Source organism: Protomyctophum bolini (genome assembly GCF_963924005.1).
Source record: "Protomyctophum bolini genome assembly, chromosome: 13".
NCBI classification, from domain to species: Eukaryota; Metazoa; Chordata; class Actinopteri; order Myctophiformes; family Myctophidae; genus Protomyctophum; species Protomyctophum bolini.
Window position 1 is genome coordinate 37002101 of NC_137874.1, and position 16997 is coordinate 37019097.

The 16997-nt window shown below is 44.1% G+C and overlaps 1 protein-coding gene across 1 annotated transcript in view; it reads right to left on the reverse strand.

Annotated features, from left to right (window-relative positions):
• Positions 1-1510: 1510 nt before the first annotated feature.
• fgf11b (fibroblast growth factor 11b) overlaps positions 1511-16997 on the reverse strand; it is a gene marked incomplete at both ends in the record, with an annotated part of 36292 nt that continues 20805 nt past the window's right edge. Inside the window, 3 exons of the mRNA XM_080779742.1 lie at positions 1511-1650; positions 2919-3117; positions 13509-13612. Coding sequence (XP_080635868.1) covers positions 1511-1650; positions 2919-3117; positions 13509-13612 — 443 coding nt within the window. The remainder of the gene's footprint in view (positions 1651-2918; positions 3118-13508; positions 13613-16997) is intronic.

The window sequence follows — 16997 nt, forward strand, 5'->3', positions numbered from 1 at the left end:
GACGTCTCAAAGCCTCCTGCTGAAGGGCATGGACAGCGCGTTCCTCTCCATCCACACACATCACACAGTAGACTTTAAAGCCACACGCATACTTGTTTTAAACATCCATACGAAGGAAGAAAGAAAGAAATAAATAAAGACATTTTGGTGGGCGAATCCTCCAAGGTGATTGGATAAGGTTGGTGAGTGGATAAGCAGTGAGACATCTTCAGAATAGTAAGCAGGGGCTCCAGCTCACAGCCCACTTCGGCTTTGATGTTCACTTCAAACCCAGCTTTATGTCGACAACACTTTCCAAGCAAACTATACACAAAAGAGATCTCCACCACGCTGTGGCTCAGGTGCCCATTGCCTTACTGGTTCTCTGAACTGGGTTCACACATAAATAATTACCACTATCACCATGGTGGTGAGAAAGGCTGGCAAGAACCCGTCGCTTGTTCAAAACAGCATTCTGGGTTTCAGTGCTTGTCTATAGTCAAGCTTGTCCAAATATCGTTTCATTAAGTTTAAGTAATTTTTTTCAATGGCTCTTCGCCCTTCTTCATGATTTTTTATGTTTGACTCAGAGGGCATGTGGCTCCGTTATGTCCTCACATTTCTGGAGGCAGTGGGGTGTGTATGGAGCCCCTTGGTCTGCATGTGAACCACACAGGTACAGTTTAGACTAGAGTATCTGTCTATCTTCTGATGTGAGCCTAACAAACACTATATTGCATTATATAATATACTGATCATCAGCATCATCTTAGTTCTGATAATAATCATGGTCCTATTATTTTAAGTCATTATATTGTTATTGGTCATCATTAATGATAATAATAATTATAATAATAATAAAATCATTTTGATTTAGATTTCAGATAGTTTCGGAGGCAGATATAGCTGATTTAAAAAAGAAAGTACTTAATTGAACTACATTAGTCTTGGTGATTGGCTGGTGGGCAGAGGGCAACAGTCTGTGTGAGCTTTGAGAGAGCGACTATGATGACAAGTGAGCTGACGCTGCCATCACTCTCTCTCTCTCTCTCGCCACGTAAAACAAATTACGGCAAATTGAAAAGACAGTATAGTGAGGCGTAAGGGAGCTGGGCCGTTATCCATTTGTAACTCTGAGAGGGTTAAATGAAATCAACAGGAGCGAGAGGTATAACAGTGAATACTTGAACGAAAAAGAAGAAAGAGAAAATGTATGCCACTGGTTGTCAGAGGATGCAGAGTGTGGAGTGACGACAGAGCAGTGAGGAGGGGCATGGTAGTAGTGCTGACTCGGGATCTGGTCTTTCTCTCTCTGGTGACGGCTGAAGAGGGGGAAGTCCTCTCTCTCTCTCTCTCAGGCCTGGCTGGCTGCTGACGGGCTGCTCTCATCCCTCAGCATGTAGCAGTGCACTTCTGGGGTATGGTGGCCCACGGGGGGGGGGGCATTCTTTCAGCCAACCCCAGTGCTTGAGGGTCCGGACTGAGTTCCCAGTGTCACTGCTGACCTTGCCCCGCCCTCAGGGCTCCTGTGCTATGAGGCATCAGCCTTTGGGGCCTCTTTCCTGCCATTCTTCACGGATTCTGACGTCTTCACTGGAGGCGGAGGAGGAGGAGGAGGAGGACACTCTTCACTGGCTAGGTCGTGTAACGATGGCTCCTTATACATGGCAACTGTGGGGAAAGATAAAGTATTAGTTAATATTAGAATATCGTCACTGTCGGGCAGAAACCTTGTATTTCGACGACGTGGTTCGCCTGCCTGCATGGCCCGGCATGGGTCCTCCCTTAGGCCAATTTATATATACGATTTTCTGTGGGTTTTATAAATATATTTAACCAATGAAAATAATTATAAAGGCCTTATGACTAAATATTAACTATAGCTTGGCATGGCCAGACAGATTCCCCTGCGTGGTTCTTTTTTTTTTCCATTTCCTGAAAAGTAAAACATTGGAAAGTTTTCTGCCCGACAGCAATGCAATAATGCTGATGAGCAGTGATGAATAGCATCCAATGACGCAGAACCATCATTATCTCTGCCAGTCCGGAGGTGAGGGGGTCTACCCGAGGCTAATCTTGCAACTGAGCCGGTCAGCACCGGCATTCTTTATGCATGCTGGCAGAAGGAAAAATAAGTACCTCCTTGCATTTCCTTTCTCAAATACTGTGAATAATTGTCTCCAGGCCGAAGGCACATTGGAGACACTTTGTTTTGCACCCTGTCCATCTGTCCGTCCATGTGTCTATCTGTCTGCTACCAGATAATCTCCGGCACTATTGGTCCGGTCGCTACGTGCACACACACTCCCTGGATGCCAATTCCGAACCTCTGCCCAAAGGTTTCCAGAACGGCCTGTAATAGCGCCACCCATGAGGCTGCAAAAACACACTCTTTTATATTACTACTGATTTTGTCCAAAAATTGTAAACAGCATCTCTATAGTCATTTGATCCACACAGATCTTTTTGATTTTCCATATCCATCTTGATTGTCTAAGACTGGCTTCCAAGGTTTGCAGGATTGGTCCGTTTCGAACAAAATGTGTCAAATCATGAACACAGCGTGCAGTTATCGAGACAGTTTTCACACACATTCCCACTAGGCTGAGGAAGGTTTTCACAAAACACATTTTTGGAACAAAATGCCTCAAATCATGAATGCAGCGTCCCATGGCTGTGAAAGGCCTAAGAAGACATGATGACACCCTTTTCACATTGGCCTATTAGAACGCCTCCAGGAGGCCACAATAACCTGACCTAATCTGACCTGGCACTTTTTCTAGTTTTTTAACGGAATTCAACGGCAATCGGATCGGGCTGAAACCGCACCCAAATATGGAGCCATACAGTTATTGCTGGCGGAGATACATGTTCCACTGAGCTGGAGTTTGCGTCATGTGAAGGCTCGTGAGATCCCAGAATACAAAAGTGTCACATACCCTCGATAACTTTAGGCAGGAAGTGTGCGGATGCTTTGTTCTTCTTTACCCGGTTACCCTTCATGACCTGGCCGTCTTTATTGATACCAATATACCAGGCGCGACCCGAATGTATCTGGCGGTAGAGCAGTGAGGAGTATGTGACGTAGTAGTTCTCAAACACGCTCTCCTTGAACTTGCACTCTGGAGTGAAATGGTCCTATGGGGAGAGATGGGGCAGGACAAAAAGGGCAAGTCTGTTATTAGTAACAAATAAAAGAGAACACAAAGAAATGAGTTTTTGAGCCTGAATGCCATGCACACACACACACACACACACACACACACACACACACACACACACACACACACACACACACACACACACACACACACACACACACACACACACACAATGACACACACACACACACACACACACACACACACACACCCACACAATGACACACACACACACACACACACACACACACACACACACACACACACACACACACACACACACACACACACACACACACACACACACACACACACAATGACACACACACACACACACACACACACACACACACACACACACACACACACACACACACACACACACACACACACACACAAAAAACATTAATTAGGTGAGCATTGCCTCAGGAAAGGTAAAGGAAAGCTAAAATTCTATCTCTTTTCCAGTTTTCACTTTGATAGTATGCACAAATCTGACCCATGGGAGGAGCACGAAACAGTTGCACGTGTGATGTGATTGCATTAGCATCTCTGGTGAACTTAACGCAGTCCCCGTAGGAAAAGTATACAGAGCACATGTAAAGCACTGGGAGTCTACTCTTCACTTCCACACCAATAACACACCCGCAAATACATGCATGATGACATCAAACTGTCGGGACTATTTCAGATGCATTGAATCTGAACACATATTACAGGTCTGGTAAGTGCAGGCAACTGGTTGCTGGACAATTATCATGTCTCCACACACCAGTCATTGTGTCCCCGACAGACTACTGAACCCTGTGTAATGTTTACCAGTGATTATAACCAACTTTGACAGATATACATCTCTCTTAGTCACCATCAGGGTCCTTCCACTGTCAAAGAGCAAAGCCAATCTGCAGGATTGATTTAGCTAGAGCAGCAGGGCAGAAATGGCTGACTGGAGAATTTCCTCTGGAAGACAGAGCAGGGCCAAACGATGACAGCACCCGCACGGGGGGGCTTTAATAAAGACTCAAATGTAGATTGAGAGGGTCTAAGTGACCTCTGGTGTCACGCTCATCACTGATCATCACCTATGACCTTCACAGGGAGACACTATGCTTTGGGTGACTGCAATTATGTGTGTGATGTCCCCATCTCTGTGTCCGCTTGCACCCCTGGCTGTGCCCATTTAACCACCCTTCTGTGCACCCTGCAAAAACAAACCCTGCTACCCTCCTACCGAATACTACTACCACCACCTCCAGGAGCACCATCACAGGCAGGGCTATTTAAAGATCCACTGACAGGTTTGATATCTTCTGCTGTGCTAACACAAAGAAGATAGGATCGATAGATGATCCCCTTCATTCATTATTAATCAGGCCAGAGAGCACGAGGGGGTGGCAAGTGCAGGAGAGAGGGGAGATAGGAGGAGAATGGTAGAAGGAAAGAGGAGGAGATCAATGGGGAGGACAGTGGTGGGTGGGTGTATAAGGGCGAGGGAGACCTCATGGTACTTTGGGTCCCTTGTGGCACCAGAGGAGGGACACTATAGGCTCACACAGGCTCTTTAGTCAGAAGAACCTCCCCAGGCTCTGACGCAGCGACGCTCACCTCTTTTACTGATAAGAGCACTCATGACCGCCAGGAAAACACCCTTCAACTAGCGCTCTGAAATATCACTAATGAAAACCTTGAGGCCCTCCAGTAATTACCCTCTATAATCAGTCCCGTGAAATCAGCCTAATGATATTTGTTTCATTAATCGGCCATCTCCAAAGGTATGAACCACTTCACATGAGAGAGGGAAGGAAAGGCAGTACAGTGAGAGAGCAGACACAATAATTGCATTGCTGTGCACATATCTCAAATGGTCAAATTTGCTCTTCAGGATAAACCGCAATGCCAGTGTGCCAGTTCATCGTAATTTGATACAAATGAATAATTGTATAATAATTGTTTCCCCATCTCTGTTCACCTCAAAAACACCTGCAGCCCCACAGCACAAAGCCAAATGCTCAGAACCGTGGAAGAGAAACCAATTCACTTCTTTGGGATACCAAGAAGAAGAATGGCTGCAGGGGATATTAGTGTTAAAGTTTTTTTATGTATTGTTTTTAGCATGGGTGAGGGTTGAGCACTTTTAAATGGTAAATGGGCACATTTAAATGGTAAGAGCTGAGCGCAGTGTATGAAATTAAATAATCATATCCTTCACGTAGCTCATACTGACAGACTTGGCCAGTCTCCTTTCCATTGCCTATCAAGCCAGAATGAGTTATAATGAAAGCAGACGAGAGAGGTAATATCTAGTGTCAGTGCTGAGAAATCCAGAGGATGGAAAGAACCTTTTTATCATGCAGAGCAGTCTCCCGACCTTCCCCTCTGCCTCTCCTTTCCTCCACCCACCCTCCACCTCCTTCTTCATCCCTTGTGTCAGATTACATCTATTCTAACTGCTTGAAGAAGCTTAACTCTCGTTGCCACCATACACTAGGATTGCACCAACATGGCAAGGACAATGAAGTACCTACTGTTGAGTGTTAATCTAACTTTGAGAGTATACGAATGGACCCAGTCCATTTTTAACACTCATGAGTTTGCAGTGCAGCCAAAGTAAACGCGATCGTATAGATCTAAAGTTCCATGCATTTGTCAAATTTACATTATCTTTCATTCTTTATACATTTAAAAGGGGGCAATAACAGTGTGGTTAGAAGAATAAAACAGAACTAGTGTCCTCCATCGTGTTTTATATATTGTATATTTCCAAGTAAACTTAGTAAAGCAACAGTGCACATGAGTATGCAATCTGCATGAACATGTTGCTCTTGATGTCGCAGTCCCCCATCTAGACAGCAGGGGTCATAGTGTCATGTGCATGCATATGCTGCCTGCATCTATTGACCGTCCCATGAGCTCTCTGGATAATCTAAAGGGAAGCCATGAAATCTGCCCAGCTGCAGTAATCCTTACATGTTTTCATAGTGCCGCATTATTTGTCCCACTCAAATCAGAACTTCAAATGTAAAGCTCCTTAATAAAGCCCCTCCTCCCATCCCTCTCATACAGTAGTGTGCGTTTTCCCTGCACTGTGTGTGTGTGTGTGTGTGTGTGTGCGTGGTTGGCTGCCCACACTGTGTGTGTGTGTGTGTGTGTGTGTGTGTGTGTGTGTGCGTGCGTGTGGGTGCGTGCGTGCGTGCGTGTGCGCATGTGCATTTTTACGTTGATTTACATCCAGATGCAGATGTTCTATGACATGCCACATTACATAAGTCAATAAGGCATGGATGCACTTATTAATAGCAGTTTACCATGGATGCAAGTGGGAGATAATACCGTCTGGTACAAGGATTTATGGGCTGTCTGTGATGTTTTATGATGGCACGGCCTGGCCCAGCTTGGCTTAGCACGGCAGGGCCTGGCGAAGCGTGGCTTGGAGTGATTGAGCTGAGGTGGAGGGTTAGGGACTCATGCCTGTGTTATACTGATTGACATCTGGAAAGGCCTCCCGTCAATGTGATGGATCTGAAAAGGGCGTGTCTGCTGATGGCCCTTCCTGACCCCCCACACTGACAGGTAGCTTTTGTTTCATAAGCTAGTAGAGACAAAGGAATCCAAGGGCAGAGATAGAAGGGGAGAAGGGCGACGTACAACACACAACACAGGTCTCCATGCGGAATCGAACCATGCAGACAGTGCGATTATGTGTTCGTCACAATATCATAAACCTGTAGATCTGCCTAATCTGTTATGAAATAGCCGATTTAGACGCTCACAACACATAGTGAGCTTGTAGATCGGGCTGCTTTCGCAGAATGTTCACCCCCCCCCCTCCAAAAAACACAAACACTGCATTTCTTTTCTTTTGCTACTTTCATTGCTTCCTTCGTTCATTCATCTGTTCTATCGACCTCTCCTGTCCTGTGATAAGAGTGATGCTATCTTGCTGCCTGTGCTGTCCTGCATTTCAATGCAATCTGCACAGGTAAAGAATGGACAGGGCCACTTATCCACAGAGCCTTGCCTCCCTCCCTCTCTCTCATCAATACACACCAATGAGGTAGACCTAAATATTGACACGACACATTAATAATTGCTTTATTCTCAGAAGGAAGAAAGCAATTGCCATTCATATACTTGTGATTGGCACAAAACCTGATGTGTCAATAACAGCATTGAAATATGTTAAACTTTCAGCTATACCGGTCCCACAGTGCTCTCTCTCTCTCTCTCTCTCTCTCTCTCTCTGCCCCTCTCCTCCTCTCTCTCTCCTACAGATGCATGCACATTGCGCATGCATGCTCAAATGCATGTGTTCACTTCTCTCTCTCTCTCTCTCTCTCTTTTGCTCAAATGCTCTGTGTTCCGCTTTATTTTCCCTTTGTTCTCTCCACTCTCCCTTCCCCTTTTCTTTTGGCCCAGGAGGGGTTTCCAGAACACAATCAGTAGATGATGAAATGGGGCAGGACTGCGCTGAGCTCTATTTTTACATTTAGGATCAGCCATTTCCTCGTGCCCGCCACAGGTAGTGAGGCTGAGACTCCTGCCTGAGACAAGGGAAGAGTGACACAGACTTCCCCCTGCACCTGCTACAGTATCTCTCTCACTGGGATCCCTCCCCTACAACCTGTAATGTGTGAAATGAGATAGCTCTCAATTCACCACCACTCACTTCACTTTTGTCTAATGCCGAGCTTACCTATCAGAGCATTTCTCTATCATACATTTTACTGCAGTTCTTCTTGAACATGCACATGCTCTATTCATCTGCTCTGAATGCAAACTTAAACACAGTTCCACGTATAGAGCACAAAATCTGATCTTGGTAGTTGGTATCACTGGAATAAAGAGCCTATGGGAAGACTCCAATAAAGGCCTCTAATGAGGCTCCATTTCTTCTAGGACCCTATAGTTGACACCAATGAAAACTAGCTGCACCGTCACGTGTTATTTTGTTTGTTTCCAGTCCTGTAAATAAACTACAGCTTCCTGTAGGAACACACTCACCAGGTGTAATGATAACAAGGTTTGTTTTCATCTCCCTGTCCCCTCTTGACATCTTATCCCTCATGAGGTCTGTACTTGGCCCCAGCTCACAAGCTTTGCTATCACTGTTATACTGATGACACTGAGCTGTTTTTCTCCTTCCCTCCCGCTGGCACACAGGGTGACGAGCGCATTATTGCTCCAGATCTCACATTGGATATCTTCCCACCATATTCAGTGCAGACAAGACTGAGTTTCTCAAGTCTTCCCGATAGTCCTCCCTATAGCTTCATCATGTCCCCTTCTGTGCTCCCTTCAACTGGTCTCCGAATGCTGTCCACATCCAATTGAAATTGAAACATTTGTGATGACCTATACTGCAATTAAGGGCATTAACCCCTAGTAAGTATAGCCTTGCCGAGCCATGGGGCCCATAGGGCAGGAGCCTATCTCCTGTTTCTGTAGCGTGAGGCAGCTTGATGTACAAGTACACCCCCTGGACATGACGCTAGTATGTCGCAGGGACTTACCCCCAATCCAAACCTTGATGCTGAGTGTCAAGCAGGGAGGCACTGGGTCTCATTTTCATTGAGTCTTTGGTATGACCCGGCCCGGGGATTGAACGCCAACCAGTCTCAGGGCGGACACTCTAACCACAAGGCCACTGAGCTGGTTAACCCCTACTACTACTACTACTAATGACCTCACTATATCATCAGTAAGATTGCAGACTCACTCCTCATTTTCAACAGCAGTCTGACAAACTCATCTCATCACCAACACTCCTTTGGATCAGTTAATGTTGCCTCATTTAATAGAGCCTAGTTTTAGGGCTACATAGGCGTACACCTTGTATTACTGTTCACATCATATGTATGTAAACTGTTTGTCCACAAACATCATACATGCTTGTTTTTCCCTACCTGCAAAAACATGGATATCACAATTAGGTCCATGCCTCTGTGGTATGCCTTTTTTAGCCACCAGGACTCTTTTATTTATTTATTTATTCTGCAACTGATCATTACCTCCTCTTGTTTCACTGCAGTCAATGAACGTGATTCTGAGCTTAAGCACTATCAATGAATAGCTCACTGCAGGAGCTCTATATCTAGCAAGCGAGCTCATGTGTTAGCCTAAAAGCATCTGGCAGCTCATTATGAGCCCTAATTATTTGCCTGTTATGCAATGCAACCCCAGGTTGTCCCTGACAACAATGTGGAAAATTCTGAAATATGACCTTTGTAGCATGCCTGCCTTGTCTAACACATTCCCGAAGAGGATTTTATCTATTCTATTTTTATCTGTGCCAAAGGCTGACACCATACAGTAAACCTCTGCACAAGAGAAAACAAACAAGTTAAACAACTAAATTGCAAATTTCAAAATGCAATAAATGTACACAATAAAATATAGAAACAGAATAGACTGAATTTGAAACACAGAAGCCCTGACAGAGCCTGACTTGCGTGAGTACATGCGCGTCCGTGCATGCGTGCACGCGCGCATGCGCTGTTTAGGACAACAAAAATACACGTGGTAGGAGGAGTGCGTGGGCGGGTTCTTCAGAGTGACGATGTGAGGGGGGAGGGGGGAGGTGGGGTGGAGTGCAGGCCAGGGGAGTGGCTCAGTTTTAATTTGTTTGGCAACACCTACACCTTCTGTGTACAAACACTGGAAACGTGTCTATATCACCTTTAAAACAGCTAAAAGACATTTGTGACAGTAGAAAGAGAAGTTAGTCATATCGTCATGACAAACTGCTTTGGGAGTTTACTCTCCGACTCCAATTGGTTGGATTCTCCACCAGGTGAGTTAGCTACTACTGTATGCTTAGCTAGCTACCTCACGGCCTGCCGGGCTACACCAGGCTTTTCGGGCACGTTTTGTGCGCGTTTACCCTAAAACGCGAACCCCGCGTACGGGCACTTGGTGTAGCTTGGCCTAACTCAGTTAGCAGCTGAGTTAGCAGCTATATTGCTTAGCATTAACGTTTACATAAAATAGGGCTGAAGTTAGCCCAGGCCAGGGCTAGGCTGAAGTGTGTGTAGTTTAATTCACTTTTATTCACGACAAAGTATTTTTGTATGAGGTGAAGTTATGTGTGTGTGTGTGTACATTAGTGCGTGTGTGTGTGTGTGTGTGTGTGTGTGTGTCGTTGCAGAAGGGAACCCTGGCCTGAACCCTCCTAGCTCCCTCTTCACTATAGTCTGGGATGCAGGCTATCAGTGGAGGGGAGCAAGATCTTGGCTTCCTGTTGTCTGACCATACTGTGAGTGCTGGACCCTGAAGCCTGCCCTACAGAAGAAGAAGAAGAAGAAGGATGGAGATGACTGGAGAGTGGAGAATGCTATCTAATGTGTCTCTGATGAGTTCCAAAGTTTGACCCTGGCCATCACTTACTCAACTGATGAAGTCAAGTAGATGACTGCTCAAGGTACGAACCTTTTCTTTTCTTTCCCTGCTGCTGCTTGTGTTGTATGCTGTGTGTGAATACTAATCGTGATTCAAGCAAGGACTTGAATGCTGATCTAAATTGTGTATGTTGTTTCTGTTGGTTGTGTATGTTGAAGGTAGTGAATTGTGACAGTGTACAGTATGTATCGGCTCTTGGTCACTTCATTTATTCTGTGTGAGTTTGTCCTAAGTTCAACCTGCATGTGTTGGGCTTTGACTTAACAGCCAACACTGATGTGGAGCAGTATGTGTTTTGTGTTGTGGCTGCTGTTGGAGGTTGTGAGTTGTGAGTGACAGGGTAGCGTTGCTGTATTGGTTCTGTATTGGCTGGCTTGATGGCAAAACTATGGAGGATTATTCCATCCTCGTCTTTCTTTCTTTCTTTCGGGCTGCTAAGTATATGAAATACAAGCTGCTGTTCTATTGTTGTCTGTACTAGTAATGTGATTCAAACCAAACGTCTCTGACACTGGTTTTGTTTATAGATAATGGTCTGTAGATTGTATGGAGGAACCTTTGTGGAGATTGCTCAAAAATCCCAGGAGAATTTAAGGATTAAGAGTGTTTTTCAAACTACTCCATATTGCAGAAAGGGCGGTGCTCTTGGGTTACAATGGCAGAATTATTCCTCATGACGACTAGACGACCTTTGCTGCGTGTCACTCCCCATCTCGCTCCACCTATTTCCTGTCAGTCTACTGTAGATCGGCTTTTTGGCCAAGAGATTTGGTTGTAGACAGAAAGTACAGAGCAAATTTTACATTACTATTAGGGATGCACCGAAAGGGAAATTCTTGGCCGAATACCGAATATCCGAATATGATTAATATTATATATCTTTTTTCCTACCATTGCTTTCATGGCCGTACCTTAAAGCTACCTGATTTATGGCAAAATAAATGGTTATGGCAAAACTTTACTTAAATAATAATCACTATTATGGGTCCATAAAACATTTATTCAGCTCTTTTGAATCCATTAATTGCATACACTATTCGGTGATATATTTTCTGCCTATTCGGGCCGAAACCGAATAGGCCGAAAATTCATTTTTAGCCATTTTCTGCTGAATATTTTCTGCGGCCGAATATTCGGTGCGTCACTAATTACTATGTCTAGGTTTTATTAGGCTATCACTCAAGAACAGATTCCAAGAAACAAACAGCAGAGGGCGCTGTTTTTCCCTTTTTTGCCGATGGGTCCCCGGATTGAGGTTTTAGTGGTCAAACCAACAAAATATACAAACTCCACCAAAATGTGACACTTCGGTCAGCCATCTTCCCACATCACCGAACGAGCCGCTATATCCTTTTACATTCATCTAGCACAGGCAGGTTTCATACTGTAGATCAGGGGACCTCTGTTTTCTGCCTCTACACCTGTGTTTTTAAGTAAAACTGTTCTGATGAATTGGCCTGCCGTACCATATTTATGAACATACTCCACCCGGCCACCACGGCACATCTTCAGCCCCTCCTCTCTACTTCATTTGTCTACCATGCAAGTCCACACTCATAACCTGTTTGCTGTTTGTACCAAACATATCTCAACTTTGTTGACCCAAATGATGCATGCCTATATGTATTCACAGAATTTTGACACCTCCAACACTTCCTCGAGCTCTGTTTTTCATCCCCCCCTCTTTCAAAGACACAGGGATTTATGCGTGCAAGTGCAACCACGCAAAGAGAGTACACACAATTTACAGTCTCCACCGATGCTATTAATCTCAGTTACTTATAATAACAGCACCAAACACAATGTGAGTAATTGCTCATATTACCGTGGCTAGTTCCAGGTTTTATTCTGGGCTTTTAGTGTTTGATGGAGTAGAGAATCAGCACATAAACCCGTGTTTACTGCTATGGCAAAGGATTAAGGCCTGATTGCTATTTGTTCTCAGTCAAACCCAATTCAGTCCCATGGACAGTTACAAGCTTCCTCGAGTATACAGTGTATTATTAGCTAGTCCTTAACCATAGATAGATCATAGCCTATTATTGATACATGCATTTTGAGGCAGGTGGTCCGCGGACCCCCAAGCAAGCAAAGCACTGTCTCTTTCTCTCTCTCTCCTCACACACACACACAGACACAGACACAGACACACACACACACACACACACACACACACACACGCACCAGATCATTGAGAGAGAGAGATAGGCTCTCAAGAGGTCGTTCATTAGTAATCATAACGCGATTAGCATCTCAATAGCTAACATATGTCCCGTCGGCATCACATGCACGTTCACACGAGCCAGCGCTAACTCGTAGAGCTGCTAATACTTCTGTGGGCTGCAGCTCTGCGTGTTATGCAGCTGTATGAAGTTGTGGGAATTTGTGACTGAATTCGATAATAAAATAACATTTGAAAGAGAGCAAGCTAAATCATTTTGGATGAAATTTAAAGCATTGTGTATGTGTAATGGCTCATGGGAGAAGTAGTTCCTTCATTCTTTAAATACGTATGTAGTATGTACACACTACACAGTACACAGTCTTGTATCTTCGCTCTGTTCCATTTAGTGTGCCGTGGTTCTCAAGCTTTTTTTAATTTCAAGGACCCCTATAACTCTGAGAGTGTACAAATGGAACCAAATAGACCCGTAAGGGTCCATTCGTACCCTCTCACAGTTACACACCCTTACAGCAGGGTCATTTGGAACCCACTCAAGGGTTTGAGACTCACTGGTGTAGCAGAGTGTTTCCACTGAGCCAACACACGCAATAGCAGCACCCAGACTCTGTTTGACCAGAATGGAACAGAGCCTTCATTAGTATCAGCAGTAACACCTGAAGGAAGATGGAAGAAAGAAGGGAAAGTTCTTTCCAAAAGGGCGTGTATGCATAGAGCCCATTGCTCATCGTGACTGTGTGTGTGTGTGTGTGTGTGTGTGTGTGTGGGGAGACTCGAGCGTAGCTACTTACAGAGGTATAGAGGTATCCCTCATGGTTCATGGCTAGGTACATCCCTGTCTTCGCCCCCTGGATTGCCACAATCCGTAGTCCCACAGGAATCAAGTTGAACTGTGCTGTTTTGGGAAGTGTGTGGGGGAGAGAGAGAGAGAGAGAATAAGAGAGTATATAGACTGCAAAATATAACCTAGCCTAGAAAAGCCTGTAATTGTTGTACAATAGAGGCATACATATGTACAGTATACTGTCGAGTGTCGACTGTTTGAGGCTGTTTGCAATTGGAACATTTTCCGGCTCTTGAAAACAGAAAGTGTCTCTCAGGACAATTACTGACTGACAAACTTCTGAGTGGATATTCACTGATGCACTACACATCCATCATAATGTTGCTTGCCATTCTTAAAAACTTTAAGATGCAGCTGGGAAACACAGAATAAACTTATTTTCAAATTCTGAATACATCAATGCATCAATCTATCTCTCTCTCTCTTTGCTCTCTTGTCTCTCTGTCTCACAGTCTCACACAGGTCGAGCTCATATGCTTGATGATTAGACTCACTGCATATGTAATCTCTCAAGACAGATTCAGCGTAATGAATTGTTTTATTTCACTCAAATTTCACTCCAGGGCTTTGTACAAAACACTGCTGCTGGGTGTTAATGGGAACTAAGAAAAGTGAGCCTTACATATACTGTAACTTGTATTGAAACCTATAAAATGGATTTAAATTATATATAGTTAATTAAAACATCTCAGCTGTTGCACCTTGTCCTTGGCCTTGTTGGTCTCCTCACCATTGCACAAGGGCAACTTTTTTTTTTGTCAAATAAGTTTTTTTAATTAAGAACAGGTTATAAAATAAATTATATAATTAATAAAGTATACGTTTTTTCCCCTTTTTTATGAAAAACAAAAGAAGAAAGGAAAGAGAAAAAAAAAAACACAGACAAAAAGAAAACCCTCAATCCCTCCCACCCGTACTGATCAGTGACACCGCATAGACTAAAATAGTAAGATGATGAATTACCCATTGTGGAAAACAACATCTGAAATGAAGATGATACAGTCAACCACATCAGTGGTATCCTGTCCATTAAGTGCTTCTACTCAAATAACGGACATGGGGCAGCCAAACCTTAATACATTTGTCTGTCTTTGTTTTTCAAGAAGCACCTTATTCTGCACAAGGGTAACTTTAAACTAACCGGAACATTGTACAACCCATCTCCACATCCTTTAGGTTCACAGGGGTTCACAGAGGCCATTACAGACCATTTGGTACCCAGCAGCAGCACGTGCACCTTTAAAGTTGTTGATTGTTTTTACTGCCTATATGTAATTACCATCTATCAATATATAGGTACCCACCCGCACTTGGACACTTTATATTAATTGCATAGCTATTATCACGTGTTCTAATAATATTTAAGGAGTTTGTCTGTCTGCATATTATTTCGCTCAGATGAAGCCCTTCCAAGGTTGAAACATGTTGGCAGTTGCCTTTAATAAATAAAGGCTTTTCCTCCTTTCCTCCTGAGTGCCCAGATCGTCTGTTGTTTTTTCCTCATTAAGCAATGAGTTCAAAGCATTACATTTGGGATGATGGCAAATATTTCTCTAAAATGATAACATTTTGATGGTGGGGACTATCCAGTTAGCCTATATTTTGACCAAATAGTGTGCAAGAGATGTTTTTATTTCTTCTCAATTTAGACTAGTCAATTATGTTTTACGCGGTCATTATGCCAATTAATCCTCGCCACACATTTCAGTGGTTTGCCACTGCTGTTGTACCTGGCCTATACTGAGGACTAGCACCTCCATCCACTGCTGTTGTACCTGGCCTATACTGAGGACTAGCACCTCCATCCACTGCTGTTGTACCTGGCATATAATACTGAGGACTAGCACCTCCATCCACTGCTGTTGTACCTGGCCTATACTGAGGACTAGCACCTCCATCCACTGCTGTTGTACCTGGCCTATACTGAGGACTAGCACCTCCATCCACTGCTGTTGTACCTGGCCTATACTGAGGACTAGCACCTCCATCCACTGCTGTTGTACCTGGCCTATACTGAGGACTAGCACCTCCATCCCACTCCTCCCATTCAAGACCCCTTGTAGGCTGTAGAGTTGTCCCCATTTTTTTTCAGACAGAGTACAAGTATTCATTTTTAGTAATCGCCGATACTGAGTACCGATACGAGTACTTTTTATTTTTGTCGACTAAGCACTTCTTTTACCCCCTTTTTCTACAATTTATTTCATTGTCATGCCGTGTACTTGTAGTGATACTATAATGGTCAATTATACCACAATAACAATAGCCTGAAACGTCAAAATGATTTTTATTTTGCTTAATGGAAATAAAACATTTTGTTCTTTTCAGAGACATCCTAGAATTATCTATACCTTTCATAAAATGTTGACCTTGTATTGCTGACTTTCTTTCATTATGCAAAAAATAATCACCTATGTCACGATGCTTGCACATGTGCGGGGGGAGGGGTACAGACTCAAACATTAACACATTAACATTACAAGTTATGCTAAAAGAATAACACAAAAGGCCCCCGGGGGCTTGTTTCCATTGTGTTCATTTGTACTCCATCAGTACAAATGACTTCAGTATAACCTCACACAATGCCTTCTCTCTCTCAAACCCTAACCACACCGTAGGGTCCAGACGGTGTTAGTGTTGCCCCTGCGGTGTGATATGTCTCGATGCACGTTGACCCACGTTGACCCTAGTGATTCAACGCATGGAATTCAATGGCCCCAAACCACACCAAAGGGTCGAGACGGTTTTAGCGTTAACTCCTTGCAACCGTTTGGACCCAAGGAGTTGCATGGTGACCCTTTGGTGTGGTTAGGGCTTTATGCAGACACGCAGACACATGCATCTTCATTCATGTTGTATTTTATATCACTCATTCATGCATCAGACATGCTTCCATTCTGCCACTGAAAATAGCATATGCCTATAATTTAATACATATATGTACAGGCTGCGTGAATGAGTTCCTGCACATGCATGTGTATCTGATTGACAGGCCAGTGATTTATGACCCCTTGACAGGTTGACAGGCCATGAGTGAATTATGACCATGCATGGGGCATCACCGTCTACTAGCCTTCACCTTCCTCCACCCACAGACCACCACTGTGGTGTGGTAGCAGCAGCGAGCTCCCACCCCGGGGGCATTGTAATTGGCTAGATAGCATATAGATCCCATAGGACAGATGCCTAATTTGGCTAGTTCCGGTCGATAGCCATGCGGGACACACATGGCTATAGCCTGGAGGGACAATTGCTCTGTGATTGTCAAAAACAGACATTGTTGTCTTTGACATATTCGAGAATATATATATAATATATATATTGGAATTGACGTCCTTGGCCTGCTGGGAGCATGCACTAGAAATATGAAGCCTATAGGCCAAATGAGCTAGAGGACTATAGGCCAAACGAGCTGGCTGCACGCACGCACGCACGT